Genomic DNA, 15,922 nt, shown 5'->3' with positions numbered 1-15,922 from the left:
AGATAAAAAAAAAAAAAAAAGAAAGAAAAGTTAACTTGGTTTGCAGGTGGTCTGTCACTAAAAATTAAAGAAGAGACCATATAAATTAATAAATTATTCATAGCAATTAGTTTGCCAAGCATAAATCCATGCAGATTTCATTGAGAATAAAGAAACCAGCCTGGTTTCCTGGCCTGATTCCAGATAAAGTAATTACATTGTACCTACTTAAATTTCCCCTTCAGTTCAGCATAACATATGTGTCTTCCTCTCCGAAAACTGTTGTCTAACAAATCTAAAACCTGCCACTTGCCTTTCAGTATTGGATAGCTTTGGGTTGTGCTGCAGGACTCTTTATACCTCCACCCCAAGAGGTGTCATATCTCTTAGCCTGATATCACTAAAAATAGAGCTCAAGTCATAGTGTTGCTAAAGCCTAATATTTCTAAGATTTTCTTAAAATTAAACATTTTAATGCCCTGGAGCGATAAGTTTCAACCACGTGAAAAACACACAATTCAGCCCAGAAAGGGCACTGATTTTGCCCAGTCTCCAAGAGCTGCTGCATGTTTTTATCATTGGTTAGGAACCTGATTTCAGTCGGGCTACCTTCTGCAGATATGAACCTTGCATCTTAATGTTTTCCTGTGGGTTGGGGATTATCTGCACGTGACTTCAAGTTTTGGAGCAAGCTTAAACACATCCTAAAAGCAGCTGAAGGCTGTTCCTGCAGCTCCACCTTTTGGGAGCTGGGGATCAACCAGATTGCTTGAGTTGGTTATTTCTTTACTAGAGGAGGACTTAAGCTTGTTCTGTTTGTGACTGACATTAATCTCTAAGATATAAAGAATAAAGCATCTTGGAGGTTTTAAAGAAGCATTTATCTCTAACAGAAAAATATCTCCTTATGCATTTTAGGGGTTTATTTAGTATCAGCAAGGTCCCTGATATATATACGTTTAATTATCATAAAATGTTTTCATCTGGCCTTTCTGCTTAAGAGTCACTTGAAATCATTATGCCAGATTGACAATGTCAAATACCCACATCAAATTCAATACTGTTTGTGCACATGTGAGTTGGATTTGGTTGCTAATCCTCCATTTGCACACTCACAAATGACTGCAGTAAGGTGCACAGTAAGGTGCTGAGTACCTTCAGCACTGTTAGGTCATTTCTGTGCTCCAGAGGGAGGTCAAATTACGTGGTCCCATTTAAAGAGGACCCAGCACACAGGAGGAGGAGATAGTACCCTGTATTGGTGAGATTAAGGTATTTGAAACATACAGAAAGCAACCTGGATGCCATGAACTTCCAAAACACCTGGATCTGGACTACAGCACAAGTCTACCTCTGTTGGAAAAAATGGGTATGTTGGAGACGAATGAAGGGACTGATCCAGAGCCTGCTGGAAGTTATGGCACAGACTGCTCCATCTGGGACTTGAATCAAGTCTGTGGTGAGCTTTAAGATGAAAGCACATTGCAGCAGCCAAGAGTGACCTTTAAGAGAGGAGAATCCCCCAGAATAAACTTGTTAGTTCCAGAAAGTGAAGGGATGAGAGGAAAAAAATTAATAACTCAGAGATCTACAACATAAAATCCTTTTTACCTCTTTTCACTATTCAGCCATGGATTCAATTACTTTGATGAATATCAGACATGTATTTGCCTTTCATCACTTTTCATGTTCTAAACCTTGCCCCCAGACTCAGCATCTCTATTTCAGACTACTAAATATTAGATGTGCACAGGAGCAATTTAGTGGATATAATGATAGGCATGATTTTTAAATTGGTTTCCAGTGTCTTTCAGGCTGTGTCCCTGCAGAATTGCAATTAAACACTTGACAAACCACAAGGCTATGCTAATCCTGCTTCAAAAATCTCTGATGGTAAGGATGGCAGTCTGCCTTCCTTCTCCACTGAAAGACAGAGAGACCCAGCGTTACTCAGGCTCTTCTTAAAAATGCTCTGTTTTTCCCCTTTGGCTCAGTGGTTCATGTTTCAGCTGTAACATTCTGCCCCAGTTCGCTATTGCCATGTAACAATCTCCTCTTTGTTTAGCCCTGCTACCTCATTTCTCTCTATTAGCCTTTAATCCCTGTCAGGGTTTCACCTTTGCAACGATGAGGTCACAGCTCACGTTGATTGGGAAAGGAAATCCTGATGATTGTTGCTGACAGAAAGCTGATAATGCTGGTTTGGGCAGCAATAAATTCTCAGTCTCTAAATGAAGACTAATCTTTGAGCCAGAAATCACCTCTTTCAGTAGTTTTTTTGGGCCTCATTCACAAATATTTTCCCATGCTCAAGCTGCTTGACCTTTGGAGCATTCAATGCACCTATGTTATTCTGCAGAACAGTTTTTCAGGGATCAAAATTAGCAGCCATCTATCAGAGGCAGGTGAAATTATGAAATAAATCAATGATGTTATCCTCATTGGGAATGCAGAACTTGGAGCAACCTGTAGCCTCTGCAACCAGAAATGTGAAATTGGTATCTTCTGTGGAGCAATTCTGTCCTGTCAGCATTTTTATTTCTTCAACTGACTGTTGTTGTCAGGACTAAGGTTTTTTTCATTTTTTCAGGCCGAAAGTACATCACGCAGAGAGCTCAAAGAGGTGAGCAGGAGGGGTTTGGGCCACTAAATTAATGTTACTGACCCGATGAATGATTCAATAAAGATAGTTCTTAAATAACCCTGAGCAATGCAGATGCTTCTTTTACAGCATCATAAATGCCGCCTTTGGTGCAGTTCACCACTTTAAACCAAGCATGGCCATTGAACTGGCCCTTCTCCATGGCAGTATCCATTATATTCAAACTCCTTGCACCTCCTGCAATGACACAGTTCCTTGTGCCACATTGTTCCTAGCCAGAAGCAAGCAGCAAGAAAGTTCACCAACAGTTGATGAATGAGAACTCTATTGGAAATCCAAGAATTCAAATAGTTGACAATACTGTCCAAAACTTAACTTCTGCACATTATACTGTTTTTTTTTATTTCTCTTCCCCCTGCTGATCCCCAAAAGAGATGTTCCATCAGCACACTGCAATCTAATTTACTCCTAGTGCCTTACCTACGTAACAGAGCCTCAGTGCTCCCAAATGCAGCTTCTTTGTTCACTCGTGGACAGCTGTATCCAAGCTCAGTGCTCAGAGAATCTGGTGGTTGAAAGCTTCAGCTCTCTCTCTGCCAGTCCAGTCTGGCTATTGTTGTCTCTACAGCAGGCTGTATTTGCTCCTTTGATCAAAACAACCCTCAACTTTAGTCTGAATGCAGATTTGAACTCTACAAATTGGGTCTCCCCCAACTAACAAAGTAGGCATTTTACTCCCTTTCCTGCTGGCAGTAACAAAACTGCCTGCTCCCATATACAGCTGGTAGTATCTTAAAACAAATTACATAGGGATTGCCTGCTTAAGTGTTTTCTTTTTTCCAGTTTGCTGATCTTCCCAATGGTGAAAATCTCCTGTTGCCTAGCCATGATTCTCTCTGAATACAGGCTTCAGCAGAGTTCTTGGGGGGAAGCACTTCAGGTGCCTGAACACAGATGTGCAGTGCCAGAATAAGCAATTTATGCTAGCCAGGATACCTGCTCCAGGGTGGAGAGCATAATGTAGGATTTATGGAAGACACATGCCTTTCCAGAGAGGTAGTCAGAGCTGAGGCAGGCTGTAATACAGGCTTAAAAAGATCTCAGCTGATTTCAAGCAACACTATCAGAGGGGCAGATCTCTTCTATGCTCATCAGCTGAATAGAAAAGTTTGCCTGTACAATATCAAGGGTCAAAATGGATCAAAGTGGATAAAAATGGATCACTACATGATGGTATAGAAAGCAGCACTTCAGTGTATATACTGACATTCCCACCTTTGCAAGGACAAACTTCAGTATGTTTGTATTATAATCCTTATGCCTACAGGTAACTATTTTATGTATTTTATACATGTCTGCATCTGTCTGCATGTATCAGATTTTCCAATCCTGTTGTCAGATAAATCTACTGGCCTGTAGGTTAAACTATGCAGAGGAGAAAGGGAATCTTTGTTCCTTGAATTGTTTTGACTTTCAGATTTTCTGATTTTGGTTTAGTGAAAACTCTAGTATTAGCTACACATTGTGTGCAAGAGAAACTGCTCATTAGAGAAAGTTGGCTGGACCAAGACTCCCAAAGTCCAGCTCTCCATCTCAGACCATAGAATGTAAGAAGAAACCTGGAAGATGCTTAGGTCAAGGTCCAGAGAAATACCATCCTTGGAAAGCAGAAGCTGAGGAGCCAGCACACACTAACTGGAGACACAACACTTCCTTGGGGCTAGGGGAGCAGGAAGGGTAAAAGCAGGAAACCAGCTGCAATACAGAGAGCACAGGCAGAGGTGGCAGCCTGCTTAACCTGGTTTTCATTACCTGTCTTGGCTCAATACAAGTGAATTTCCTTAATTGCAAGAACATTATCTCTGCAAGGGATTGGGTGGGATAGTCTGGCTCTTGTTTCTGCCCTGCGTTTATATGCCCTGGGACGTTGGCAAGACAAAATACTGCATAGATGCGTGGGGAAATACACTGCAGTGCAGCAGGCAAACTCAATGGGACCACAGCATCATCCCTCCCATGCTCCCAGGGCTCTGCTTCAGATTAGAGATCTCACTGTTTTGTGCTGGCTCCTTTGAGCATTTTCTGCCCATACTGCACAACTCCATTTCACAAAATGTAAACCTCAAACTGAAAATGGGATGGTAATACATCCTGGCTGGGAGATGTGTGTGGCAATATCTAACTGCTGATAGATAAAGTCTCAATAGATTGCACTTATTTCTCCCAAACAGATCAAACTTCCTTCCATGCATTGTAAACACCTTTTCCTGTGCATCCCTTTACATGCAATTCTTAAAAACGAACACACTATCCTGCTTTTCATATAGATCTTTTGCTAAAAATAACATTATAGTTTTCAAGTCACTTTTCTTTCAGACTCTTGTATTTTATATATCAATATAACAAAGGCATTTTCAGGCCACTGGTTTTCAAAAGTTTCTCAATTCTTGTAACTTTGTAGATTTTCTTGGAGATGGAAAAAGTTCCCTGCCTAACAGAAAGATCATATCTCTTGGGAACTAGAAAGCACTTGCTTAGCATCCTTAGAGCATGCCAGGAAAAAAAACAAAACCACCAAAGAAAAAAATAAAAGAAAAAAAAAGAAGAAAAACGTAGAAACAAAAAAGAGAAAGAAATTGTTGCTTGCTTTAAGAAAAGCTTCAAATCCAGATTTTTCATTAGCAACAGGCAGTACATCATATGCTCTTCCACGGCAGGATGTATGTTCACCCCTTCTTCTGGCACCCATCAGCTCAGGTCATTCTGATTTGCCACACCTTTGTGCTTAAAAACATCAGACTTGTTTTGGCTAAGAAAAAAAATCTGACCCGAGGCATAGAAAATTTCTGCCCAAACATTTCAGATTTTGCCAAAATCCTAGTGCTGAAAAGAGTATCATGTAACAGGGAGTGTTGAGCAAAAGTAATGGCAGACTGTGCTGCCAGCTCCTCCTATAAAGTAGAAAAGAGGAGCTGGGACTTTGCCTCTTACTATAAATTACCATATATTTCCTTTTTTGCAGCACAGGATACTTTTTGATCTGTGCAACTTTCTCCATACTTGTAAACATTTCTCTGATCAAGGAAATTAATGTGCTTGCTGGTAACTTTAGAAAGTGGTTGAACTTACCTCTGAATTTTCTCCAAAAATTAACTACTCTAAAAGGATGGGGTCAAGTTTTAAAATTTTACTCAAGCTTTACAAAGCAGGATGCTCCCCAAGATGACATGCTTTTTGGTTTTGTTTTTTGTGTTAATCCCTATAATGCAATATATCAGTCCTGCTGCTTCACTTCTATTTATGGAATTTCCTAATTTTTAACCCCTAGCAAAAGTTTCGTGGCTGGGAACAGACAGATCCAAAAGACAAAAAAAAGTTCAAGACCTCACCCGGTCTATAGAGAAGGGATTTCACTGTATTTCTGGCAATGCCAACAAAGTCCTAGGTACTGGTGTAAAAAAAGCCCACATTTTTAATTGCACAAAGAATATGGAGGAAGGCTGCTTGCGTCAAGGCCAGATTTCAGACAAAGGATTTATAGTCACAAGTAGAGGCACACCAAACTATGTACCTTACTTCTATGGTAAAGGGAATTATTTTTTTCTCTCACCCTTTTGTTATTTATAGATGCTTTGTTGTGCTTATGTGATCTTTTAAGGTAATGACATATATTAGACCAATAAAGCCCCTTCTACAGCAAGTAGTTATTTCTTTTTTTAATAAAGACTATGTAAAAGACTTGGTTTACAACACAAGTTCTTGAAGAGTTGCATCAGCCATAGTGATGTGACAGTGAAGGGTTTGAAAAGGCTGCTGACAAGCAGAACATTTTCAATCCAGCTTTGGGAAGGAAACCTCTTAGGGGGTATATAACCCCTTTGAGTATTATGAAGCTGCTCTCTCAGACCTGGATTGACCCACCAGAACATCTGATCCCCTGATGAATGTGGAAAAGTCTGAGCTTCACCAGCAGTGACACTAGCTGCCATATACATTGTAGATTTATACTGCATCATATGTGTGCACTGAAGCTTTCCACTGGTGGCAGATTAAAAGCTTCAGCATGAGCCAGTGAGGGTTTTATTTGCCTGTTGTTTTGTGGGATGTTGAGATGTGGACCAAACAGATTTGTTTTCATAAAAAGCATATGGGGTCTGGAAAAAGCAGTTGTGTAAAAATGTGAATGCCCCCAAAAATACTGAGGCTGGCAGGCATTAACCTATCTCTGGCAACAGCCAATACTGGTTGCTTGGGATAAGCATGTAGTGATTCTTCCCAAAGTCACTGTCATATTCCAGCAATTCGCACCCAAGAGATCCTGACACACAGGAAAAATATTTGAAAAAATATCCCTCCATTAATTTTACTTCTGGGAATCTATGCAGCTACTTTTGTAACCTTGCAAAGTTTTAGTATCTACAATATCCTGTAGCAAAAAAACCCCCACAGCTTAATTATCCATTGTGCAAAAAACCACCTCCTCCTTGTTCGTTTTCAGTCTAACCTCTGCTAATTATGCACCTACTAAACATCATTTAATCTTTGTTTACATATTGTCAAGTGAATGTTGAAATAAAAGGCACTATCACATCTGCTGTCATTACCATAGCAGCTAAACTATCACACATAAATGAACCTGATATAGCAGCTCTAGAAGAAAGCAGGAGTAAGAGTTATCATCATTGGCATTTCAGATTGCACCACTAGTTCACTTCTGAAGTTAATCTCCTGTTATCTCCACCTACTATGCTTTGGTTTATACTGTGGAGAGATCATAGTGTAAAAGCTGGATTCACCCTGGATGAAACTAAATCAAGGTGCATACAAGGGCTCCTAACGTGCTCCAGCCTTATAGATGTTTGGTACTATGAATCAGAGCATACTTTTGTTACAAAAAAAGCTCACCCTGAAGAGTTTGTATGTTTATGGAGGTTGAACATCAACTCCCTACCTTCAGCTGTTTCAAACTGCAAATCTTATGTTTCACTGTTTGTTATGATAGATGATGCCTACACAACTTGCTCAAGGCTAGAGAGGTCATCAAGACCAGGACCAAGAGAAAAGCTCAGTCCTCCTGAGCAGCTTCTTACCTCTTTGAGACATGTAATACAATTAAGTGTGCAGTTATAGCTTACTGCATCCAAACACCTTGAGCTACATAAAGCCCCATATCAGGATACACATCTGATCTGTCACCAGCTGCAGTCAGACAAAATGCCTGTCTCAGCACAGGAACCTGTCCCTCTCATCTTCCTTTCCCACAGAAAAGTGCTTTTATTTTCATCAATGAGCTTCACAGTGTCCTGGGACAATTCCACCCACTGGCTTCTGAAAAGCAACTTAGTCATGGATGATGGTATGACTTGACTAATAATAGGTCAGCAGTGCAAATACCATGAGGCCAGAAATAATATAGCATGGTGATGACAGTTGCTTTGTGCTGAAAGGATAAGTGGGCAGTATTACTTTTCAAATGAGATTTATTGACTGTAAGATGAAGGTGAAGAGGCTGCAAGTCATTCCATCTGTAGAGTTTATTCCACTGTTTCACAAGTGATTATTTGCTCTGCTGTGTAGGTGGCTTACAGTTAGTTGAGTCATATTGCCTTGCTATCTTCTAGAATATCAGTATTCCTGTTCCTCAGTCACAGCTGAAGGGCCAGTGCCATTATCAATTTGCTTCAAGTTTTAGATACATCATCTCTGGTTTAAGGGTGGGCAGTGGAAAAGTACATTAGTTTCTAGCAAGTCCAACATATTTTGTTTTCATGTTCTAGTCAAGAAAGAATGGTATGTAACAAAATACCTTTCTGTAAATACCTTAGCACATACTTTCTTATTTGTTATACAGCCAAATTTTTAGGAGATTAAGGAATAGATTAAAAAATACCATAGACATACTTAAATATCACAGACAGCTAATCTGTCTTGACTCTTATGACAATCTCACTAGGCATCTGCAGATCTTGAGAAATCTGGCCATGTGGAAAACTGTTGAATCTGCAGAGCCTATAAAATCTTTGGATTTTTTTTTCTCTTAGAGTTTCCCTTCTGGTAAATAAAATTAAAGTTGATATAGAGGATCTAAGTAATTTAGCCTGCTATAAGAAACAAAAGAAAACAGGTTGTGGGAGAGATAGAGAAGAAAGGCTCAAATTAAATTCTCTGGTCAAAGCTGATGGTGATGATCCATTGACTTCAGGAAAGCAAATTCAGGCCATGAACTGCTATTGGAAGTGGAGAATAAAAGCATGTTGTCTATACAAAACATGTGCAGTGTTAGTTCAGAGAGGGATGCTACTTGGTTATTTTAGTAGGTTGTATTTATGAGCCAGGGCTGCAATTACCCAAGTGCTCCTTATGTGAGCGTAAATTAAGTTTCATATAACACCTACTAGCTGCAGAACAGAGCAGTGCTTGTTTACGTTGACACAGTTGATTACATGATATTCCAAAGAAATGCCCAAGAGCATGACAGGTACTGAAAAGCCATAGAGGTCAGAGAGGAAGAAGCCTGGTGAATGTGATTAGAATAGTGAAGGAAGATAAATAAGCAGAACATAATTGCCATGTTGGCATTTAGCCTGTAAGCAGGCTATAGTATACCTGCTTTTACCAACTCCTCCTTCAAAAAATTCTGATGTAAACTCTTTAACATACTGCAAATAATTACATTCTTGGATTTCCTTTAATCTCCCATGTGTGGGACTTAAAACTTTGAGGCACTTGTGGTTTGAAGCTGATTTGTTGAGCTTACCTGTATCTGCTAGTCCCCAACATAACACTGTGAATTAGCCATGGCTAATTTGGTTATAGCTATATTTTATACCTTTTTTATTATTATTACATCTGTCTCTCAGAGAATGAGCACTATCATCACTGCATTTACCTCATCTGTGTTTACTTTTCCAAATGTTCATGATCAGGAGCAGAAGTGAAGGAAAACAAGCATTTTTAACTCCCTCTTTTCCTGTCAAATCAAGCCTGCAGCCTCCCTCCCGGTCTGGGAATCTGTCAATAGAATAGGATTATTTTTTCAGACTCCTCTTTCTGGCTGAAGTCCTCAAATTCCAGTTAAATGGAGCAGAACAGGATGAGCTAGAGTTTTGCATTTAAAGCTCACACCACTTTCCATAATAAGATCCTAATATTGGAGTGAATTCAGTTCAACAGCCCTTTTTAAGAGGATTCAGTTACAGACCCTTGCTGGCCCTCTGGTAAGAGACAACAGGCCACAGAGACTATAGAGTAGAGAGTTCCTTCAATGACAGTTTCCTCTGACAAGACATTGATGCAGTTTGTGATTCACTGTATTGTCCTATTTACTATACTTTTATTTTTGTAAAATGTGTCTAAGTTTATTTTATATATATTTTTTTAAAACATTTTGAAGAAAAAAAAGGCAAGTTAACAGACTAACAGAATTACTTAAAAGAATATGAGATTTGTTTCATTCAGTCTTCATCAGTAAGTCAACCTGAACCATAATCTTGATGTGTTTTCGGTGAACAGGGTGAAAAAACTTCCACATAATTCATTGTTCATACATAACAGAAAAGTAATAGGATTTAAACTTCCTAGCCTGCTGTTAGATCCTACTGATAGATCCACAAAGATGGAGGGCATAATTCACACAGAGGTCTGTCTTCCCTGGTTCAACTTTTGGCAGACTGGGAGGTTTAACTTTTTGCTCTTTTCCTGCCAGGAATCAGCCAAGTGATAACACCTCTCATATGCTGGACTTTATGGTCTATAAATAACTCGTTATCCGATTTACATACAGATAGCTATTAAATACTCTTCTCTCATCTGAGCAGTTGCACTGATATTATCTGGCAGCCACCCAACCACTTAAATGTAAACCCAGTGGGCTGAAATTACTTTCATCAGATGAAAAAAAGAGAAAAGCAAACCCATAACCTGCCACCTCTCCCCAGCTCTTGGTTCAATCTGTCTTTCTGCCTACATTGTTCTTCCATTTTGGTCAGTTCTCAGTTGAACATTTTCAGCTTCTTTGCAAAGACACTTCCGAGTTTGCATTTTCTATCTCTCAGATAAGATAATACTGAAAAACTTCTCCTCCAGATTTGCTTTGTTGCTTACAGATACCTTCCTCTACTGATAGCATCTGATTTTGCTTATCCCCTCTGAGGAGCAGAGTGAGATGACAGAGAAGAGCTTTTTTTTTGTCTACACAATTAAACATTTTCCTATTATCTCTGATAGATTAAACCTCATTTTCATTTTTACAGTGGCTTGTCTGGTTGGTTATGGAATGGTTATGAAAGCCCATCATTGTGAAGCTGTGCTGGCTGTTATACTGCCAAATTCAGTGGTGAAATTCCTGTTGACACAAACAATTGGGTCTAGTCCTGTGTACATAAAGACAACTCTTGCTTGTTGGAGATGGAGAAGAACACCACCAGTTTGGATATGAATATACCAGCTGTGCCCACCCTTTCTTTGTCTTCCCACCAGCCTCCAGGAGAGCTCAGTGCTTTAGGGTAACCTGGACCTGGCACTGGGGATGGGGTTCAAATGCAGAAATCCAGGGAGTTAGTAACAGCCTAGGTGCCCCTTCTTCTCCATCCTCTTCCAGAAGGCTGGGGGCCTCCTGGAAATCCTGTCATATCCCAAGCCACACACAGATGTCTTGAACACCTGAAAATGGCACTAGAAGCCCATGGTAAGGCAGCTTTTTTTCCCCACCCATCAGGTCTTGACTGACAGTGGTATTTCTTGGAGCCACATGAAGGGAAGCAGAAGAAATTCAAACAAGGCTCTTTTGCTTACCAGTCTGCCTGAGGTTGTCATGGCAGGACTGGGTGGGCTAGCTGAAAGGTACAGGAAGCTAAGGCACAGAGACTTGTATGCTAGGGAGGAGCCTCTGCAGATGGACACCACAAGCAATCTCACCAAATTCCCTGGAGACCCCAGGCAACTCCTTATGGAGCCTTGTCCTACTTTGGACAGTTGCATTTCACGTAGACCTGCACTTCTATCAGTGGGTCTTTTCAGACTGAAAAGAGGTTGCTGTTCCAGGGAGCCACTGTTTCCTTAGAGGGTGGCTTGGCAACATGGTCTGCTGTTGTCTCTCCTCCCTCCTGGCTCTACCACTCGGTAGACCTTTGCTTACCATCCACTCATCAGGAGAAAACTATCTGTCCCACCCTAAAAGCAGGTATTTATGTCATTTTAAAGACTTCAGTCTGTTCAAGGTAGAGGGACCCAGACACCAAGAGCCACAAGTGAGAGCACCACTCTACAGGGCATTGCACCCTTAGACTGGCTCTGCAAGATAAAACCAGCCCTTCAGATCCCTCTGAGCTCATGATATCCCACTGCAGACCACAGGAGCCAACCTCAGCCACCCTGTTAGCACATGGTGGTGAGCACCTGTCAGCAACATGAGTGCCAAGCTGAACCTCTGCACAGAGCTCAGGACTGCAGAAGGTACTTTTCTTTTGGGCCTCCCCAGTTACCATCACCACCTCAGAGTGTGTTTCTTCTCTCCATGCGCTCACACAGCTCCCCAGAGCTGCTGCTGGACCCCTGACTCTGAATGGTGCAAGTGTCCATCCAGCTCTGCCCAGTACATTCCATCTGGAAGATAATCCTGTTGGCTCATACTTTTCCTCCTCCTTGCTTTGGAAGGATTGTTTTCTCCATAACACCAGATCATAAGTCACTGCCTTGGAAGAGAGGCTGAACCATGTGTTTTCCAGTCTGTCTTGCCAACCCAATGCTTCTGTGTTTCAAATGAGGTGAGGGGATGAGTTTTACTGCAGAGATGATGGACGGGCCCTGCTGATCAAATTGGTTTTTTAACTTGCTCATTCTCCCTCCTTACAGAAATCCCCCAGCAGAGGCAGCCTGAGTGTGTACAAAACTACCACTGAAGTGCAAATATCCGGATCCAACCTCAGCTGATCCCTTGTACCTATTCAGAGTCCTTTTGCTGCCATCTAGGTAATCCCAGCTGTAGCCTAGATGTGAAGCTCAGTTTTAGTTCTTATCTAACCCCATCACATTAATCTGCAAATCTGGGAAATGTTGTGGGTTTAGAAAAAGAAAGCTCATGTTGTCAATGCCCTGCAAGGACAGTGATCTTTCAGCCACCCACACCTATCAGCTGTGTTTGGCCAGACATCAAAACCAGTCAAGCCTGAAGTACTGATGGTTTCAGTCTAACCTTTGCCTAGGAGGAGTTCAGGGAAGCTCACGTTTTCAGACTGCATGAGAATCTGCTTCTGGGCTTGCCAAGATAGATGCTGTGCTACAACTGCCCTTCTCATCCACATAACCAACTTCACGGGGTCTCCTTCTGACATGGAGCAAGCAGATCTACAAACACAGTGGCTTATGGGAGTAGATCAGCTCATTTAGGTATGACTGACACAAACATCTGCAACTGAAATGCTGTCTCCATATTCCCATCTGTTCCACATCTGAGAAATATAAGGAGGGGGAGGTGAAACATGGGGTCAGGTGTGAAGCTTACTCATGGTAGGGGCAAAAAAGAGTTATAAACATTTACAGAGGGATCAGCAGCCAAAGGTACATGAGTTGGAAGGAACAGAGTTGCCCCCAGCAGTTGAAGTGTCACTGAAATAAATCTCACATATATAATTCAAGACAAAATGAAGCTCAGTGTTACTAAAGAAAGCTAAGTTTACCATGATCAGTGAACTGAGGGGTCTGATACTAAAAAACATTATGAAATCTAGTGGTTGCACATGAGGTCTCTAGTCTATAAGAGGTGCAGTACACCACAAGTTGAAGGCTACAGAGCCCATTCTTCCTTATGTTTTGTGCAGTTGTTCTACAAATTACTTTGTCACCTACTGGTACAACAGGTAATCTGATGCTTTCTGGTAGAGCTGGACAAATGATCACCAGCTCAATATGTACAAATGTACAGCAATTTTTCCACTCTGGAAGGAAAAAACATTCTTTTCTAATTTCTAAATACTAGAGAGCTGGCCACAGTTAAAGCACCATCTAGTACTTTCTGGTTAGCCTTACTTAAACACATATTTGTAATTTTCAAAACCTAAACTGTAGTTACAGAGTTACGATGGTATCCATTACACTGGTGCTTTTTTATCATTATTACAACTTCTGCCCAAATTGCTGGCAGTATTAGGACAATTCAGCAGCATGTAATTTAACTTACCTCGCATCCAGAGTTGAGGGTGGTCCCTCTGATCAGGTCTGAGGTCACTGATGGGGCAGGTTCAAAGAAAGTTGCTCTTGCCTTTGTCAGGGTTAACTTGGCTAAGGGAACCCTAAAGCATTTCTCTTTTATCAGCTCTCCCCCACCATCACTGTGTGACCTGCATCAGATCTCCCACATGTGAGAACCATCAGCTAATGTCAAAACAAAAGATAATCACAATCTCAGGAATCAACCTGCAAAGGTAACTTTGCAAGAATTACCACACCAAGATATTTATCACCTGTGGTGTTAGATATGATACAAATGTTTTTCTCCCATTTGATTTTGTTGTGGTTTTTGTTTGTTGTTTTGTGGGGTTTTTTTAATTTAAGTGCAGTGAGGGGATCCATTTTCATCAGAGCCATACCAATGTTAGACTAGGTATGATCATAAAATAGCAGTGCTTTGCCCTCGTGGGGGCTCAAACACTGTACTTACTGTTAGATCCCGCATTACACCACCGTGCTGCAAGAATCATCTCACACCAGCTGGTGACCTGCTCCTCTTGCCTCAGAGCAGAGGAACTCATGTAGCCCAGTCATCACTGTGAAGCAGAGGGGGAGCAAGTCATGACTCCTCTCTCCTTGCTTGGTGGAAGTTACAAGGTTACCAGCTCTACTAGCAGATGTGTAAGTGAAGGCATGGAGAGACTGGATATGAGATATCCTGTTACCAGAATAGCATCAAACAGCACATATCCTTAATCCTCACTTTTTATCACTACCAGACATCATTTCAGCATGAGCTGGAGGATATTTCAATGCTGTAATCATAAAACTTCCAAGTTGTTCTTAGTTAACCTAGTTCAGCTATTAAACACAGTTTCAAGTAAGAACCATTCTCATGCTTCTGGACCCCAATTCCTGCAGGGTGTGATCAACACCAGTTGCAGGAGGGGAGAGGAAATCCCACTTTACTGCCGTTCAAAGTCCCAAGTCTTCTGATGAGACAAGCCAGCTCTGCCAGTTGCCTTTGAGTTCAAGCAGACTGTAAGTGTCTTCTAACGCATGAAGAACCTGATGGTAGCATGAGTTCATGGAGGGGCCATCTCATTTTGTGGAAAGTGAGAACACGCTATCAGCAGGACATGTGAACTAGTGTGGTTACCTTGTGTCTGTTCAGATTCCATGAGGTGGCTTCCCATGCCCACGACTCAGTGCTCCTCGCTGCAATATGTTAGTCTGGACCCATGATGAGGAACTGGCCCTTTGCTTCAGCAGTACTGGCCAAAAGTGTAACAAGGGACTAAAGCTTGCAAAGACCATGACAGGTCCCCCAAATGGCCATGCAGGCCAGAAGGACAGCAGCAGATACCAGCCAGTTCTCCATTCTGCAGCACACACACCCCCACACACCACAAACAGAGAAACCCTCAGAAAAACGTATCTGAAAGCAGAAGAGCAAAAGTATGTTATATTTTGTGCGCACATTGCTTCTCTGCATTAGCCACATTGAGCAGTGATTTAACCTGGATGCTCTGACCCAGTGCAGTGGAGTCATAGAATGGTTTGGGTCTGAAGGCCAGGGACACCTTCCCGTAGACCAGGTTGCTTCAAGCCTCATCCAACCTGTCCTTGAACACTTCCAGGCATGGGACATTCATCCACATATTCTGCCACAGATGCAGGAAGCTCAGCATCTCCCTTTGTGGCCTGTTGTCCTGCAGGAAGGGACAAGGTACCATCCCAAAGGGGAATAATCTCACAGAAAAGGGCTTTTGAGTCTTCTGAATTGCCTCATGCTTCACAATGTCTATTGCACCTTGAAGTGATGGGATACATGGATTTAATTGTAAGAGATACATTTAAAAGAGGCTGGCCATAAACTGTCCTGCACAGGTGTCCATCCTGACATAATCTTGATGTGATACAGAGTGTGATGGCAAAATATTTGGGGTATGAAAGCGCAGCACCCCTCTTGTCTGTCTGCAGTGGCGCCAGGATAGGTTTTCTTTCTGCATCTCTTTAAGATCTCTCTTCTGGGTCTGGTGGACATGTTTAAATACAATTGCTCAGATACAAGTAAACACTCAGTGACAGAAGAAAACAGAAAGATGGATGTGCGGAGTTAAAATAGGGAGAGGGAGAAGAGAATCCAATGAAGGAGAGAGGAAAAAAAAAAAA

The 15,922-nt window shown here is 41.4% G+C and overlaps 1 protein-coding gene across 1 annotated transcript in view; it reads right to left on the bottom strand.

Moving 5' to 3' along the window:
- Positions 1-2,672: 2,672 nt before the first annotated feature.
- Positions 2,673-15,922, bottom strand: part of CCDC42 (coiled-coil domain containing 42) — a 20,831-nt gene continuing 7,581 nt past the window's right edge. The window contains exon 7 of the mRNA XM_010003019.1: positions 2,673-2,852. Coding sequence (XP_010001321.1) covers positions 2,673-2,852 — 180 coding nt within the window. The remainder of the gene's footprint in view (positions 2,853-15,922) is intronic.

This window comes from Chaetura pelagica, unplaced genomic scaffold, assembly GCF_000747805.2.
Source record: "Chaetura pelagica isolate M959 unplaced genomic scaffold, ChaPel_1.0 scaffold117, whole genome shotgun sequence".
Classification (NCBI taxonomy): Eukaryota; Metazoa; Chordata; class Aves; order Apodiformes; family Apodidae; genus Chaetura; species Chaetura pelagica.
The sequence above is the reverse complement of the archived record's forward strand: the minus strand, read 5'-3'. Positions and strand labels throughout refer to the sequence as shown.